The sequence below is a fragment of the Haliaeetus albicilla genome, chromosome 24, assembly GCF_947461875.1.
Source record: "Haliaeetus albicilla chromosome 24, bHalAlb1.1, whole genome shotgun sequence".
NCBI lineage: Eukaryota > Metazoa > Chordata > Aves > Accipitriformes > Accipitridae > Haliaeetus > Haliaeetus albicilla.
The window spans coordinates 14,164,006-14,179,479 of record NC_091506.1 but is presented as its reverse complement, the minus strand read 5'-3'; the positions used below and the strand labels follow the sequence as shown (position 1 = coordinate 14,179,479).

At 59.0% G+C, this 15,474-nt stretch overlaps 1 protein-coding gene across 5 annotated transcripts in view; it reads left to right on the top strand.

Annotated features, from left to right (window-relative positions):
* Positions 1–14,339, top strand: part of CELSR3 (cadherin EGF LAG seven-pass G-type receptor 3) — a 34,201-nt gene extending 19,862 nt beyond the window's left edge. For 2 of the 5 annotated variants that reach the window (XM_069812204.1, XM_069812202.1), the window contains 19 exons: positions 1,408–1,502; positions 2,224–2,433; positions 2,885–3,068; positions 3,558–3,707; positions 3,986–4,166; positions 4,469–4,636; positions 4,967–5,093; positions 5,271–5,477; positions 5,585–5,759; positions 6,293–6,405; positions 6,716–6,795; positions 7,434–7,560; positions 8,223–8,336; positions 8,515–8,651; positions 8,746–8,852; positions 9,526–9,699; positions 9,844–10,044; positions 10,225–11,305; positions 11,996–14,339. In XM_069812204.1, the coding sequence (XP_069668305.1) occupies positions 1,408–1,502; positions 2,224–2,433; positions 2,885–3,068; positions 3,558–3,707; positions 3,986–4,166; positions 4,469–4,636; positions 4,967–5,093; positions 5,271–5,477; positions 5,585–5,759; positions 6,293–6,405; positions 6,716–6,795; positions 7,434–7,560; positions 8,223–8,336; positions 8,515–8,651; positions 8,746–8,852; positions 9,526–9,699; positions 9,844–10,044; positions 10,225–11,305; positions 11,996–12,026 (3,662 nt within the window). In that variant the 3' untranslated portion in view covers positions 12,027–14,339. Of the gene's footprint in view, positions 1–1,407; positions 1,503–2,223; positions 2,434–2,884; positions 3,069–3,557; positions 3,708–3,985; positions 4,167–4,468; positions 4,637–4,966; positions 5,094–5,270; positions 5,478–5,584; positions 5,760–6,292; positions 6,406–6,715; positions 6,796–7,433; positions 7,561–8,222; positions 8,337–8,514; positions 8,652–8,745; positions 8,853–9,525; positions 9,700–9,843; positions 10,045–10,224; positions 11,306–11,995 lie in introns of those variants that run through there. The other 3 variants (XM_069812205.1, XM_069812203.1, XR_011329690.1) reach the window with 2 other exon arrangements.
* The last annotated feature ends 1,135 nt before the right edge of the window (positions 14,340–15,474 follow it).

The window sequence follows — 15,474 nt, the reverse complement described above, 5'->3', positions numbered from 1 at the left end:
CAGGTCCGCTCTCTGCTCCCCGGCTGGGATGGATGCTGGCTCTCTCGGGCTGGCACCTGCTTGCTTAGGCTGGGAGGGGAAGGAGCTGGTGAAGAGCAATGGGTGGTGAGGCCAGGAAGGCCATGGAGGAATGGCCGTGGGGTGGAGGAAAGGGGGAGCTGTTTGAGCGGGGGGGCAGTAGGATGGGGGCAGGAACTGATGGGCATGCACAGCACAAGGTCCTGTTCCCTCTGCCTGGCTGGCAGGGGGAGGCAGAGGGACCTGGCGGCTGGATCCTGCCCAGATCTGCAGCTGAGCTGATCCCTGTTCTCTGCTGGGGGAGGGCCAGCAGTGTGGAGGTTTCTTTGTTCTCCCTGCTCCCAGCTGCAATGGCACTGGTCCCTGTGCTTCTGCAGCTGGGGGAAAGGTGCTTGCAGAGGACAGCTAGGAGCTGGAGATGGTGGGAGGGGACACGATAGTCACTGGGGCTTTTCTGAGCAGCAACTGGAGTCTGCTCCAGGCTCCCTCTCTGCGCTCTGGCCATGCTGCTGCCCTCTCCCAGCCATGGGCACCTGGGTAGGCTCCTGTGCCCTGGTGCCCTCCCCCGGGCGGGCCTGGTCCACAGTCCTGCCGGCTACACTGGGGTTGTCCGGGTTCCTCTTGCTCAAAGTGTGTGTGGTGACACTCCCAGCCCAGGACACTGCTGTCCATGTTGGCTTCAGCAGCGCTTTTGGTGGTGGTTAACAGCTGATCCCATTCATTGCTGGTATCTCCATTGCTGTGCCGTAGTGCTTGCACCTCAGCCAGGGACCGGGGTCTTGCACTGGGTATCGAACCCACACTGCTGGATGGGGGATCCCCCATCCCACTCCTCCATCCCACTCAACTGCAGGGGCTCATCTCTGGGGCGGGTTTGCCAGCCCCATGGCAGGGGTGTTGTCGTCCTGGCGTGACTTTGTCCTGTAGAGAGAGGCAGGACCTTAGCAGGCATTGCAGGCTGTCAGCCAGAGGATGCCTAGAGCTGCATGGGCTTCAGCAGTTTGGGGTCACATGTGCCCTAAGGACACAGACATGTCCCCACCAGCAACCGGAGGCTTCTCCAGCCTGAGCCCTGCCATGTCACTTATTCCTCTTTGCAATTCTGTGTGATGGCACCTGGTGTGATGCAGCCCAGAAGCACACAGAGGAACCCAGCTCCTGGAGGGAGGGGATGGCAGCAGCTTGCTGAGGTGATGCAGACCAAGGGTGGAATGAGTTGCACTGGTGCAAAGCAGGAGGATGGCCCTGGGGTCTTACAGGCCCTCCCCATCGCTTGCTGGTGCTGCTTTTCGGGATTAACTGGTACATAGAGTCCCTGCTGGGGGGATGCAGCAGGGGAGCCATGTATCCGTTGCTGAATTTCAGACATGCCCTTCCTCCTGGTTTTAGGTGCAGCCATCAGACACTGTGATGAGGAGAAGGGCTGGCTGGAGCCAGATCTTTTTAACTGCACTTCGCCTGCCTTCAAGGAGCTCTCCATGCTGGTAATCCCCTCTCAGCTCTGCAGCCCTGACAGGGCAGGAGCCATACAAACAAGGGCTCACAGTTGGGTTTCAAAGAGCTCAGCTCTCATTGAGCACCTGGAGTAGGGGAAGGCTTTGCCACAGTGCTCGGCACCTTTCTCTTCTCATCTCCTGTCCCCAAACCCATCCTGTGGGAGCACTGGTCTAAGCTGAAGTTCACTTTGGTTTAGTTGAATCTTTTGAGTGACCCCATCAGAAGCGACCTGTGTCCTGCCCCAGTATTTGAGAGGAAAACAAATAACCCTGAGGAGGGCTGAATTGTTTGAAGCTGGTGGGATGTCTGCTCTGTGGGACATCTGTAGGCCCCAGACTCTGTCAGTGACAAATCCCTTTGAAATATCCAGGCAAGTTTATTAAACACTTGCATCTAGGCTGAATTGTAACTGAAGCCAGGAGAGTTTCCAGGGAAGTATCGCTAGATGTTTGCCCTGTCCTTTCATCTCCTTGGCCTTTGTTGTGTACAGCACTGGGTTAGCTGGGCCAGTGCAACCCCTGGTCTGTTGCTGGAGGCTGGTTGTCCACCAGAGATGCTCCCTGTTCTAGTGACCACCACTGTGAGTGTCCATGGCTTGTGCCATGGTTTCAAAAATAATCTCTTGGTCCAGCAGGGCCTGCAGCATCCCAGTTTCCCAGTGAGGAACCTGCTTAATTGTTCAATCCCTTCCTTTCTCCCTACTGGCAGCTGGAAGGCTTGGAGAGGAACGAGACTGAGCTCAACACAATTGAAGCCAAGAAGCTGGCCCACCGGCTCCGGGCCGTGACGGACCACATGGACCACTACTTTGGCAATGACGTGCACATCACTTTCCGCCTGCTGTCCCGCCTTATGGCCTTTGAGAGCCGGCAGCGTGGCTTTGGACTGACAGCCACGCAGGATGCCCACTTCAATGAGGTGAGTCCTTCCCCCAGATCAGAGTGGCTTTTGATGCTGCTTCTCTTTATCAGCCACCCCAAGCCTGAGGGGATCGAGGGTGTTGTGAGACCATGTCAGGAGCACTGGACTCCCCAGTGCCACACAGACACTGACCCACAGGAGCGAGACCTGTGGAGGCCACCTGCGTGGTTGGGGCTGAAGCACAGTGTGGATGAGGCGAGGCCGAGAGCTGGGTTTGCTCAGCTGCCTGCAAGTCCCTCATGGCAGGGGTGCAGGGAAGATATCTCTGTAGGACACTGGGTAATGAGCATTGAGGGTGGGGGCCCATTGCAGCAGAAATACCCCTCTTCCCCAAGCCTTTGTGCAGCAAGCTGGGCAGAGAGCACAGTGCTGCAGCCTGGAGATGGTCAGGACAGGGCCCAAAGGCAGTGCTTCCCTCACCCCCTGCCCCCATGTCTCTCCCATGCAGAACCTGCTGCGTGCAGGCAGCTCTGTGCTGGCACCTGAGAACCGGGAGCACTGGGCCATGCTGCCACACAGTGAGCATGGCAGTGCCAGCCTCATGGAGCAGCTGCGGGACTACTCAGGCACGCTGGCCAGCAACATGAAACTCACCTACCTCAACCCTGTTGGTGTCGTCACCCCCAACATCAGTGAGTAGGATCTGGCTGGTGATGGGGTCTGGCTAGACTGATGCAGAGCCACTCCTCCATCACACCCAGTCCCCTTCTCCTCATCTTACTTCACCTCAGCAAGGGTGCTGATAACATCAGCTCTCAAACATGGGGAGGTGTTTGTGAGAGACGTCCTGGTCCCATCCCTGTCTGGAGTAGCTGACAGACCACCAAGAGCCAGCAGAGCCAGGAGTGTGCTGCCTGCTCCCAATTACCTCCTAGTCTCTAGTGAAAAAGCTGCTGGCCTCAGTGGCAGAAGTAGTCTGGCAGAGCAAGGATCTGGGCTCGGAAAGAGCACTGTGGGTGCTGGGATTTCATGTAATGCCCAAACATGGGACATATCCACAACCCAGCCTGCGGCTTGTACAGTCCCTTTGCCAGTGACTTCAAATCTCGGGTGCCCTGGAGCATGGTTGCTCTCCAGGTGGTCATCCTAGAACTGACTTTCACTCCATTGCTCCTCCACAGTGCTGAGCATCGATCGCATGGAGAACCACTCCCATATCCGCCGGCGCTACCCTCGCTACCACAGCAGCCTCTTCCGGGGCCAGCCGGCCTGGGACCCCCACACCCACGTTGTGCTGCCGCTGTCAGTGCTGAGCCCCCCAAAAGCTGAAGGTGAGCATGTGAGCATCGCTCAAGGAACAGCGTGGGTGGGCCTGGCTGGCAGGGAAGCTGTAGAATCACAGAATGGTTTGGGATGGAAGGGACCTTTAAAGGTCATCTAGTCTGCATGTACCCCTGCTGAGACCTGGCTCTGTCAGAGGTCCACAAGTCACCCCTGAGAGCCCAGAACCTCTGACTTCACCACATCCCAGAGGCTCCTGATGGCCTCACAAGTTGCCTTTAGAGCAGCATGTGTGTGTCTGTTCTCACCGCCCCCTTGTGTGCCTCAGGTGCCCCCACAGCAGTGCCCACGCTGGCTGGGGGCGAAGGGAACTACACTGTGGAGAACTCCTCCCCAAGGCAGGCGCTGCCGGAGCCTGAGCCCGCTCTCACTGTGATCATCCTCATCATGTACCGCACCCTGGGGGGGCTGCTGCCTGCACGCTACCAGGTGGATCGCCGCAGTGTCAGGTATGTCCTGCTCCCCGTTGCCCTCCACAAGCACCAGTGGAGAGAGGCTGGCTGGACTCTGTTCTGCTCCCTCCAGCAGTTGCTGAGTCTGCAATGGCTTGGGTTTGGTTCCCAGCCAGACGGTCCTGCGCTGCTCTGCCTGTTCCCCACCTTGGTGTTGCTCTGCCCCACGTTTCCCAGCCCCTTGGTGTGGGCTGGGCAGAGCTGTTCCTTCTGAGATGTCAGCGCAGGGCATCCAGGAAGTCCCCAGAGGGGTGCAGCTGCCAGGCACAGTGATGGTAGAGCTCCATTGCTCCTTGCAGGCTCCCCAAGAATCCTGTGATGAACTCCCCCATCGTGAGTGTGTCTGTGTTCAGCAACCACACCTTCCTGCGGGGGCCCCTGGACACCCCTCTTGTGCTGGAATTTCACCTGCTGGAGACAGCGAACAGGAGCAAACCTCTCTGCGTCCAGTGGAACCACTCCAACCCGTGAGTTGAGCACGGCTGGGCCACTCTCTTTGAGCTGCTTTCCCCAGGCACCTCCTCATTCCCCAAGTTTCCCTGGCCATGATAGGCTGCGTACCTGGGCAGCACTGGGATGTGGGGGTTTCTGCCCTCTCCCAGGGGGTTCATTCCTGCTGGGAGGGCACAGCAGGGTCCCTGCAGGGCTTTGGCTCCAGTACTTCAGCCGTAGGAGTGCAGTTGTATCTGCTGGTAGAAAAGCCTTGCCAATCATCCCTCTACTCTGTGGTTCCTTCCCCGCACACCACACTCATCTGTCTTCTCTCCTAAGTGCACTCTGCTTTTTGGTGGCTGCAGGACCAACCCCTCTGGCTTCTGGACAGCCAGGGACTGCGAGCTTGTGTACCGAAACACCACACATGTCCACTGCCAGTGCTCCCAGTTTGGCACCTTTGGGGTTCTGATGGACAGCTCGCACCGAGAGGTAACCTCGGCCTTCATGGCTATGGGCGGTGGTGGGGGCTATTAGCCACTGGGTCCCAGAATAAGCAGGGACAGGCAGAAAGTTCCCTGTGGGACACGAGTAGAGATTGAGAGCTCAGTAGGCTTCCCGTGTCTCCCCCTAACACTGCCATTTGCCTTTTGTTCTCTGCTGCTGCAGCAACTGGAAGGTGACCTGGAGACATTGGCCATTGTCACCTATTCCTTGGTGTCTCTCTCCCTGGTGGCTCTGCTGCTGACCTTCTCCTTCCTGACCTGCCTCAAAGGCCTCAAGTCCAACACACGTGGCATCCACTCCAATATATCAGTCACCCTCTTCTTCTCTGAGCTGCTCTTTCTCCTGGGCATCAACCGCACTGAGAACCAGGTCTGTGGGCTTAAACAAGCATGCCCGTGGGGGTGGGGGCGAGGTATGGATGATGCAGTTAGCATTGGCACAGTGGAACCATCTCTGAGTGGCTTTTGTCTCCCCAGTTTCTTTGCACTGTGATTGCCATCCTCCTCCACTGCTTCTTCCTCTCCACCTTCGCTTGGCTCTTCGTCCAGGGCCTCCACATCTACCGCATGCAGACCGAAGCCCGCAATGTCAACTTTGGAGCCATGCGTTTCTACTATGCCATTGGTTGGGGAGTGCCCGCCATCATCACCGGTAGGAGCTGCTTGTCCTACAGCCATGCCAAAAGCACCAGTTCTCAGCAGCCTCCTGATCCCCTGGTGTTGCCTGGCTCACTTACCCAGTGGGGAGAGCTAAGGGTGGGCCTGCCACGGCCAGCAGTGCTGGCAGCAAGCAGTGCTGTGGTGCTCAGCCGGGGACCACGTATCACGGGCTGTCGTTTTGCCTCCTCGGGAGGATTAATTCCTCAGCGCATCTCCCCATGGCTTGTTTGATGGGCACGGGACTTATGCTGTCCCAGGGCTTGTGGTTAAGGTCTCCTGGTTTCCCAAGCCTGCATGCCTGGGTGACCTGTTGCTGGCAGTGAATGCTGGCTGGGCTGGGCTGTGTCAGGCACGCCTGGAGAAAACGAAATAAAGGCCCCGATGCTGGGGCTCGCAGTCCTGGTTCTTTCCCCTGTGGCAGGGAGAGAGCCCCTTCATGGCCTTCAGTGCTGGGATGGGATCGATATGGCTTGGATGAGTCCAAGGCTGCTGGGCCTGGACCTGACCTCTCCCTTCCTCCTATAGGGCTGGCTGTTGGCCTGGATCCTGAGGGCTACGGGAACCCTGACTTCTGCTGGATTTCCATTCATGATAAGCTGGTCTGGAGCTTTGCAGGCCCCATTACTGTCGTCATTGTGGTAAAACCCTGTCCTGTTTCACCCACAGCCCTCTCCTGCCTCCCTTCTCTGCACCATGGGCACTTGCCCCTTCCTTAGCTGCCCACTGCCTGCCCCGTTCTCTGTACTCTCCTTCCTCAGTTAGAGGCCCTCTCTCTGTCCCTCCTCGCTTCAGCCAAACCTGGGGGAGGCCATGGCTCGGGCATAAAGGGGAAAGGAGGGGATGTTCACATGGACCTGGCAGACCTGGAGTCTGCCCACACTCTGTGCTGGGGATGTCAGGTCAGAACCAGCCCTTGGTACAGCTTCTAATCAGTGCCAACGCTTTCAGATGAATGGGGTCATGTTCCTGCTTGTGGCCAAGATGTCCTGTTCCCCAGGCCAAAAGGAGACCAAGAAGAAATCGGTTCTGTGAGTATTAGTGGCCAAACTCCCAGCAGAGCTCCTGTGGCTCATGGTTTTTAGCATTTTCAGTGACCATCCTCCCTCTTCCACCATCGCAGAGTGCCTCTCTGTGCATCAGTGTCAGCCTTGCAGCCACTCTCCTCTTCCACACCTGCCAGCCACATTAACCCTTCCTAAACTTTGTCCTTTCCTCTTGTTCCTACATCCCCATCTCCACGCTGTCCTGCCAGCCTGTCCCCCTTCACCACCTGCCCTCACAGCCACCCATTTTGTCTGCCTGGATTCAACACTCTGCCCTTGTTGACTCTCAGCACCTCCTTCCTTTCCTACATGCTCCTTCTGAGACCTTTCCCTGCTCCCTCCTGGGCCAGCCCTGGACCTTGGCTCAGCTCTCCGTGGCTCCAAATCACCTGTGTCATTTGGGCTCCTGTGTTTGCCATGTGTGATCCAGAAGGGAAGGCCTGGGAGTCAGGGGGAGCTGTGCAGGGATGTGCCCACAGTGCTGGGCACAGCAGGGAGGGCTGAGCAGGAGTGCACTTTCCCCTCTGGATCTCTGTCTGTGAGCACTAGACTATAGATTAACAATACGCACTAACCTATCGGTGTGTGTCTGTGTGCCTGTCTGTCTCTCTCTCTCTCTCCAGCATGACGTTACGGAGCTCCTTTGTTCTGCTTCTAGTTATTAGCACTACCTGGCTTTTTGGCCTCTTGGCTGTCAACAACAGTGTCCTGGCTTTCCACTACCTCTACACTGTCCTCTGCAGCCTCCAGGTAACTGCCCGGCCTCTGCCAGGGGAGGGCATGGGTCAGCCCAGAAGAGCATCCCTGTGGTCCCCACGGCCATCTGTGGAGAGCGGGTGTCCTGCACTGAACCTCCAGCGTCCCACTGGGCTCCTTATCCCTTCTGCTGTCACCACTGCAGCAGCAGGTGACTCCTGCCAGTCCTCACTGCTGTGGCCGCAGTGAGTGGTGGCACAGAGCAGGAGGTGGCTGCAAGGTGCTTGGTTCAGAGGTGACATCCAAGGGGCAGCAAGGACCATCTTTGGAGGGAAAGGGCCTCCATGCTCTCAAAGGGCAGAGCAAGAGAGCGGCCTGCAATGGAGGTGTCGGACACCCCAAATATGACCCATGGCAGCACCCTGTGGACCTCCTGCCACCACGATGGCTGGTGTTGCTGCGGGAGACCCTGCCAGCTGCTGCTTGGCCACTGTCAGCCAGGAGGACATCCCACCCTTTTCTCCCTTACCCATGGCCACCATGGGGGTTAGCACCGACCAGTGTTGGGGGGCTCTTTGGTGCATCCCAATCCTGGTGGCCACCAGGGCCAACACAGTGGGCTCTGGAGGAGCCAGGGACTGTCCCGGCACTGGCGCTGCGGGCGAGCAGGTCGGCTGGCAGCAAGGGCCTGTTTCTCACTGCATCTCTCCCCACAGGGCCTGGCCGTACTTGTCCTGTTCTGCGTGCTGAATGAGGAGGTACGGGAGGCCTGGAAGCTGGCCTGCCTTGGCAAGAAGGGGCAGAGCGAGGAGGCCACAAGGAGCACACAGGTGGGCGAGAGCAGGAGCAGCCCAGGGATCTGGGAACAGGCTGCCTGCCTGGGACAGGAGCTGACGGGGACGTCCCTGCTTCCCCGGGGGGGTGGCAGGTGCAGGTGGGAAGGCCATCCCCTGGGCTGCTGTGGCACCTTCTTAACAGGGCACATGCCCTCTCTCCCTGCCTTGCCAGGGCCCCAACGCCTACAACAACACAGCGCTGTTTGAGGAGAGCGGGCTCATCCGCATCACCCTGGGGGCCTCCACCATCTCATCGGTGAGCAGCGTGCGCTCTGCCCGCACCCACTCCAGCCAGCGGGCTTACCTCAGGTAGGGAGCGGCGCAGGGCTCCGGGGTGCCAGGAGTGCCCAGGCAGAGCCAGGTTGTCCTGCCGCTCTAACTGTTCACACCTCCTATCTTTCAGAGATAACGTGACGGCACGTCAGGGCTCGGCCCTAGATCACAGCCTGCTGTCTCATGCTGGCCCCACGGACATCGATGTGGCCATGTTCCACCGCGATGCTGGGGGAGGTAAGGCTCAGTCAGCCCTGTGCCTGGGTTTGGGGCGAACCCTGCGCATCCCGAATTAACTCTTGGCTTAAGGAAATTCTTCCCAGTAGAGGCTCTGGCTGGATGTACGGTTACATCCTTCACCCCGTGTTCAGTTGTGACTTCGAAACGCGCTGTGGATAGGAGGGAGAGGTAGCAACTGTGTCGCTTAGCACAGCCTCCTCCCGGACAGATGGCAAAGGGCATAGCCAGTACCTCCAAGGAGCTAGAAATGGAGGAGGCAAGAGAGGGGCACAGGCAGTTGCGGGGTCCCTGGGGACACCGGGCTCCCCAGTACAGCATGGGCCTTTGACTCACTGGAGTGAGACCGGCAGGGTCCACCCTCGCAGCTGGGGCTGGGGTGTGGGACAGGCAAGCAGAGGCTGAGGCAGGTGGGTTTGCTCAGCCTGGAGAAAGAGGAGGCAAATGGGATCTTACGGCTATTTTCAGCTGCTTACGGGGAGCTGCAGTGAGATGCCAAGCAAGGGAGCAGACACAGGCTGCTGCCAAGGGAAAGACAGTCAGGGATAAGGCAGGCTGTTGTCCTCATGAGGGTGGTCAGCCCTGGGGTGGTTCTGCCTTCCTGGCCCTGCCATGGGGAGCCTCTCCCACCTTCATTCCAAATGTCTCTCCAACACACACCGTGTCCCTACAGACCAGGACTCAGACTCGGACAGTGACCTGTCTCTAGATGAAGAGCGCAGCCTCTCCATCCCATCCTCAGAGAGTGAGGAGAATGTACGCCTGCGGGGCCGCTTCCAGCGCCAGTTCAAGCGGGCAGCACACAGCGAACGCCTCCTCACTAACCCTGCCAACACCACTCCCAAAGGCAAGTCCCAGGGGCTCTGGCAGGGGAAGGGGTGAGCTCAGGTCTGTGGGGGCCACACTGTGTCTTGTGATGGCTTCGATTGCTGCTCACAGAAATATTCTCTCCCTCTTCCCTGGGGCCTGTTTTGCTTTGTCCTTTCGCCAGACGTGGATGGCAATGACCTCATGTCATACTGGCCGGCTCTGGGCGAGTGCGAGGTTCACCCCTGCTCCCTGCAGAAGTGGGGCTCCGAGCGGAAGCTGGGATTTGACATCAACAAGGATGCGGCCAACAATAATCAGCCAGACCTGGCCTTGACCAGCGGGGATGAGAACTCCCTCACCCAGACCCAACGGCAAAGAAAAGGTAATGGCCTGGAGAAAGCGGGCAAGGGTGGCCTTGCCTGTCTCAGGTTCACGTGGCCCTGAAGGCTCAGCATCAAATCCATCTTGTCGTGTCCTTGGGGAGGTATGGCTTATCTCCTCCCGTTTTCATGCTCTTTTCACTGTTAAGCAAAGACTTGATTTCTCTTTCTGTTCGGTGCAGGGATTTTGAAGAACCGCCTCCAGTACCCTCCGACTCTCCAAGGCCTGCCATCCGTTGGCAGGATGACCAACGAGCTGACGTGGTACAAGACCTCCACGCTGGGTCACAGGGCTGTCCCCGCCGCCTCCTATGGCAGGATCTACTCTGGGGCAGGCAGTCTGTCACAGCCAGCCAGCCGGTACTCGTCGCGGGAGCAGCTTGACATGCTGATGAGGAGACAGATGTCCCGGGAACAGCTGAGTAGACACAACTCAGGAGAGTGCTTGGAAGCTGTGTCCAGCCGGCATGGGTCCAGGGAGGAGCTGGACACTATCCCCAGCAGGCATGGGTCTACTGAACACCTGGAAGGTACCCCGAGCAGACACGGATCTAGGGAAAACTTGGATCTACTTGCTGCTAGGCCCAGTCAGAGAGATCATGGGAACACACTGCCCCGGAGGCAGGGCTCCAGAGACCACCTTGACACTTTACCCTGCAGATTTGGGTCAAGAGAGCAGCTAGACTGTGGGCCAGTAAGAGAGGTCTCTAGAGAATGGCTAAACACGTTGCCAAGTAGGCAAGCGTCCAGAGACCGAATAGACATCCTGCCAAGTCGAGATGCTTCTCGAGAACAATTGGATTTGCTTTCTAGAAGACAGCCTTCAAGGGACCAGCTAGCATCAGCTAGACAAACTTCAAGGGAGCAGCTGGACTTTCTGTCCAGAAGGTCTAATTCCAGAGAGCCTCTGGACACAGTGCCTAGCAGGCATCCCTCGCAGGACAACCTGGGGAGTCTCTCTAGGAGGCAGCTGTCTAGGGAAAGCCTAGAGCCGCTGTCAAGGAGGCAGCCTTCTAGAGAGAACCTGGAGACCGTTCCCAGCCGGCATCCTTCCACTGAACAGTTAGATATCCTTTCTTCCATCCTTGCTTCTTTTAACTCCTCCGTCCTGTCCTCGGTGCAATCTTCCAGCACGCCTTCAGGCCCCCAGACCACCGCCACCCCCTCTGCCGTGCAGACCTCCTCGACGCCCTCTGCAATGTGCCCCTCGACACCTCGCTCCGCCACCTCCCACAGCATTTCAGAGCTGTCACCAGACTCAGAGTAAGTGTGTCCCTTCCTCAACCAGGCCTTGTTCAGCTGGTCTCATGCATCATTCACCTGCCTTGCTTCTTCCCAAAGGGTTTGGGGGGAGAGGGCTGTGTAAGGGTGAGCCCCTGGGGTGAGTGGCAGGTGTCTCCCGGTCCTGAATAGTGACTGGGCAGGGAGAACCTGCCGGTGCAACAGCTCTGGGTGTTTGCAGTGCAGCACAAGCAGAAACATCAGTGTATCTGAGTCCGCCTGCTCTGCCAGAAGTGATGGCCCTCACTTGTGGCCTGTGGGGGCTCAGGGAAGATGCTTTGTGCAGCCAGGCCGACCTCAGGGCTGGTCCCCTTGCTTAGTGCCACCTGTAAGTCCCAACGAGCGGATGTGTGCGAGGGCCAGGCTGGCTGGAGAGGAAGAGGAGGCCCAAGTCCTACAGGAGCCCTGCCTGCCCAAGCCACCTATCTCCCCAGGGCCCCTGTCCCAGTCTGTCATTTCTTCCCCTCCAGGTCTGCTCCCTGCTGGCACTGCTCCCATCCCATCCCATCCCATCTCTCCTTTCCTCTTCCTGAACTCAGGGACTTGGAGACAATTGTTCCTGCCCTGACACAGGAGTGGGTTCCTGCGCTGTCCCCATCTGGCATAGCTTGGGGATGCAGCTGGAGCCCAGGGGAGATGCCATGGCTTAATGCTGTTTTTCTTTCCTCCGAGAAGAATAACGAGAAACGAGGGCCATTCCTGAGGGGCCGAAGCTGTCCACAAGAGAGACAGAAGAAGCAGGGCCTTTCGCCTAGCCAGGTGCTGCCAGCTGAGGTTTGGTGTCCCCAGGGGGCAGGGGCCAGAACTGATGATGGTCAGAGGCCCAAAACCGACCCTGCCTACCCATGTCCTCTGGGCTGAGGGGCCAGCAGCCCACACCACCCACTGCTGGGAGCCTCCAGGGTCTCATCTGCCGCCGTGGTCCCCATTGCCTGCCCGGTGTGACAGGTAGAGCAGGAGCCTGCTTGGGCGAGGGTGGCGTCTCTGACCCCCCCAGGGCTGAGCTCTTCCTCTGAGAGCTGTTTGTCTGCTGGGTGTGCGTGTGTGTGCGCGGAGGGTGGGCAGGGGGATGGAAAGAGAGCCCAGGATGTGGCAGCAGGGGAAGGTTTTCTACCTTTTTGTATCTTTGTAATCAGAGAGAAGAGAAATTTCTATGGTTATTTTTACGGATGGTCTGTTCCCAGGACCTGGAGCATTTGTTTCACCAACAGCCCTTTGCCAGCTTCGCTGGGGGTACCAGGGACCATAACCCCAGCGGACTGGAGAGACAGTGCCAGGCAGCCCTTATGGCTTTGCCAGCACCACTTTGTCCCATCCCCATTGTGGGACAGCTGGTCCCGCTGCCCCTTGCCCTCCCACCATGCAGCTCCACACGTGTCTCGGTGCCGTCCTCCTGCCTGGCGTCCCTCAGCCCCCTGCAGCTGTGCTGGCGCTGCAGCCAGGCCCCCCTCTGCCCTCCTGTGGGACCCCGCTTGGAGCTGCCCCTTGTCCGTGAGCTGAGGCTGTGTGCCAGCGAGACCACAAGTGAGTGGGGCAGGAAATTCAGCACTAGGGATCCGCTGGGGGAGGAAACAAACTTTGCTGGTCAGTCCTGTCCTGTACCAGGATGGTACCACTCCTACAAGTGCTGGTTTCCTCTGCTCAGCAAATGAGCACTATGTTTTTACCCACTGTATGTTACGCTCTTTAACCTGCGTGTTACAGAGCAAACCTCTGTTGGTTTGTGGGTCCAGGCAAGGAGCTGGATGACCCTAGCCCTGCTCAGCAGCAGGCTAGGCTGTTCCCAGAGCCGACGCTCACCCAGCGGAGGATTAGCATCTGCAGGAACGCAATGTGGCTCCAGTCTTGGGGTCCAGCATTGCCCACAAAAGTTGTATCCAGCTGGTTCCCTGTGGGCTCTGCATACATATGCACACATCCCTGTGCTCTCTGGCTGGCAGAGGAACCCAGCTCAGAGTGGCCTGGATTTTGGGAGATGGAGATAAACAGCACTTTTTCCTCTCTGGAAATTCAGGCCACCCTGATGGTTTCTCTGCTTGGCTGGGGGCCTGGCCCCGGGCTTCCACTGGCCCTGCTGTGAGATGACACTCCTCTGTGCCTACCCCAGCCTCGGGTCAGGGGCATTCGGGTCTGGGGGCTGGCACTCTCCTTCTCACCTGCCGAGTGTGGTGCCTCTGCTCGGCTGCCCCTGTGGTGCTCTTGGGGCTGCGTGACAGCACGCTCCTTACTGCCTTACTACCATGCTGCCGTAGCATCTTACTGCAGCCCAGCCTGACATGTTTACAGGAGAGGACTTGTGCCACTGTCCTCCAGGCCCCCAGGGAGGCCAAGGCCTCTCGGCTACGTCCCCGAGTCAGCGGGGAGAGTGTGGAGGGAACAGAAGGGCTGGGTGATGGGGGTGCCATGGGCCTGGCAGGGGCTGCCTGCCCCTGTCACAGCCCTGACGAGGCAGGCTCGCTGCCGCCCTTCTCCCGGGGATGGGGAGGGAAGGGCCTGCTGACATGTTTACATGCTGTTCGGGACCAGTGGACAGAGGGAAAGCCTGCCGTCTTTGCCTTCGGGAACAAGCTCATTTACATGTTTTTCTCCGGCTGCACAGCAGTGGCACCGGAGTCCTGGGTTTCTGTCCCTGCTGCGCTGTAGGGCCCATGTTTCTGCTAAGTTGGGCACGGGGGCTCTTTGTGCTGGTGCCAAACGGAGAGCAAGTGACAAGTGCCAAAAAGAAGAGAGCAGCGGAGCCGGTGGCTGTTGCCACAGAGCTGGGCTGGTCAAGAAGCAGGAGTCAGTCTGTAGCTTGGTCCCCGATTGTAGTGCTGTGGCCTGGGCTCTGGGGAGCATCCTCCTTGGGTTTAGGTTGGGTTTGTTTCTTTGGGGGGTTTGGTTGTTTTGGTTTTTTCCTCTCTCCATCTCCCAATTCTGTGGGCAGGGAGCGGGGAGATGCCCGTGCCCCCTCCCTGGCTGTGTAAAAGTGTATCATGGAAGCGCCAGATTTGGAAATAAAAGTCTATAAAATGGTCCTGGCTTCTCTGCCGTCTCTCCCTATGCTCAGGATCCATGGCTGGGGCTATGGGCACAGGGCCTGGGCTTGAGGCAATGCTGGGAGGGGGCTTGGGCAGGAGCTTACAGCCAGCTCCTGGGCTGAAGGGGAGTTGCTGTGGCCCGGGGCAAGGTGACCAGGTCACAGGGACTTCAGGTGCTGCCAGTTGCTTGAACTTGGCTCTGTCCAAGCCTGTTCACCCAGAGATGGGTTTGGCTGCAGTGGTGCCCAGTGGCCCCGGTCCTGGCTGGCAGGTCTGCAGCACTGCGGTGGCTGTGGTTAGCCACAGGACCCACGCCTGGCAGCAGCTGGCACCCCTGGCCAGCAGCCTGGGTGAGGCCAAGGGGAGAAATCCACTGTCCGAAGGCAGCATGATCTCAGCAGGGCCGATCCGGGCTGCGGGCAAGGAGAGGGAAGTGCGAGGAGAGGCCGAGCGTGATCCTTGGGCCCTCCGTCCCTCCCTTTCTTGCTGTTGGAGAGGAAAGAGCAGGTGACCAAAGGGCAGTATTGATCCACGGCACCTTGAGCAAGGGTCGCCATCAGTCATCTTCCCTCCGTCCGTCACGGGCTCTGTCCTTAGCGCTGGCCTGAGCCTAACCCAGCCCAGGGCAGCCCCCGAGCACCGGGGAGGCCGGACTCACGGCAGCCCCCGGGGAGTCGCGTTGGCAATGCCAGGAGCTGTGGTCCTGTCTTCCAGCCCTTCCCGAGGCTGGCCTGGGGGCGAGGGACCAGGGAGAGCGGGCTGGGGGGCTGGGGAAGCCAAGAGGGGGCCACAGGCAGAGCAGCGAGTGCGGGGTGCAGGGGCTGGAGGCTGGGGTGCAGGAAGCAGTGGCACAGAGTGGGGACAGGGAGTGGCGATAAGGAGGCAGTAAATGGCACCCGGCGCTATCAGTTGCTACCAAGCAGGAGCCCTGTGATGGCCTCTGCTTCCGTGCCAGGTGAGCGGGCACGCGATGCCGAGGCAGCAGGCACGGGCAGGAGCCTGTGTCAGCATCGGCGAGCCGCTACCCAGCCACGGTGGGACTGATGGGCATGAGGGTGGGACAGCGGGGGGTCAGGGATGCGGGAGAGGCTGAGGGGAGCAGGCTCAGCCCCACTGCTGAAAGGCAGCCGA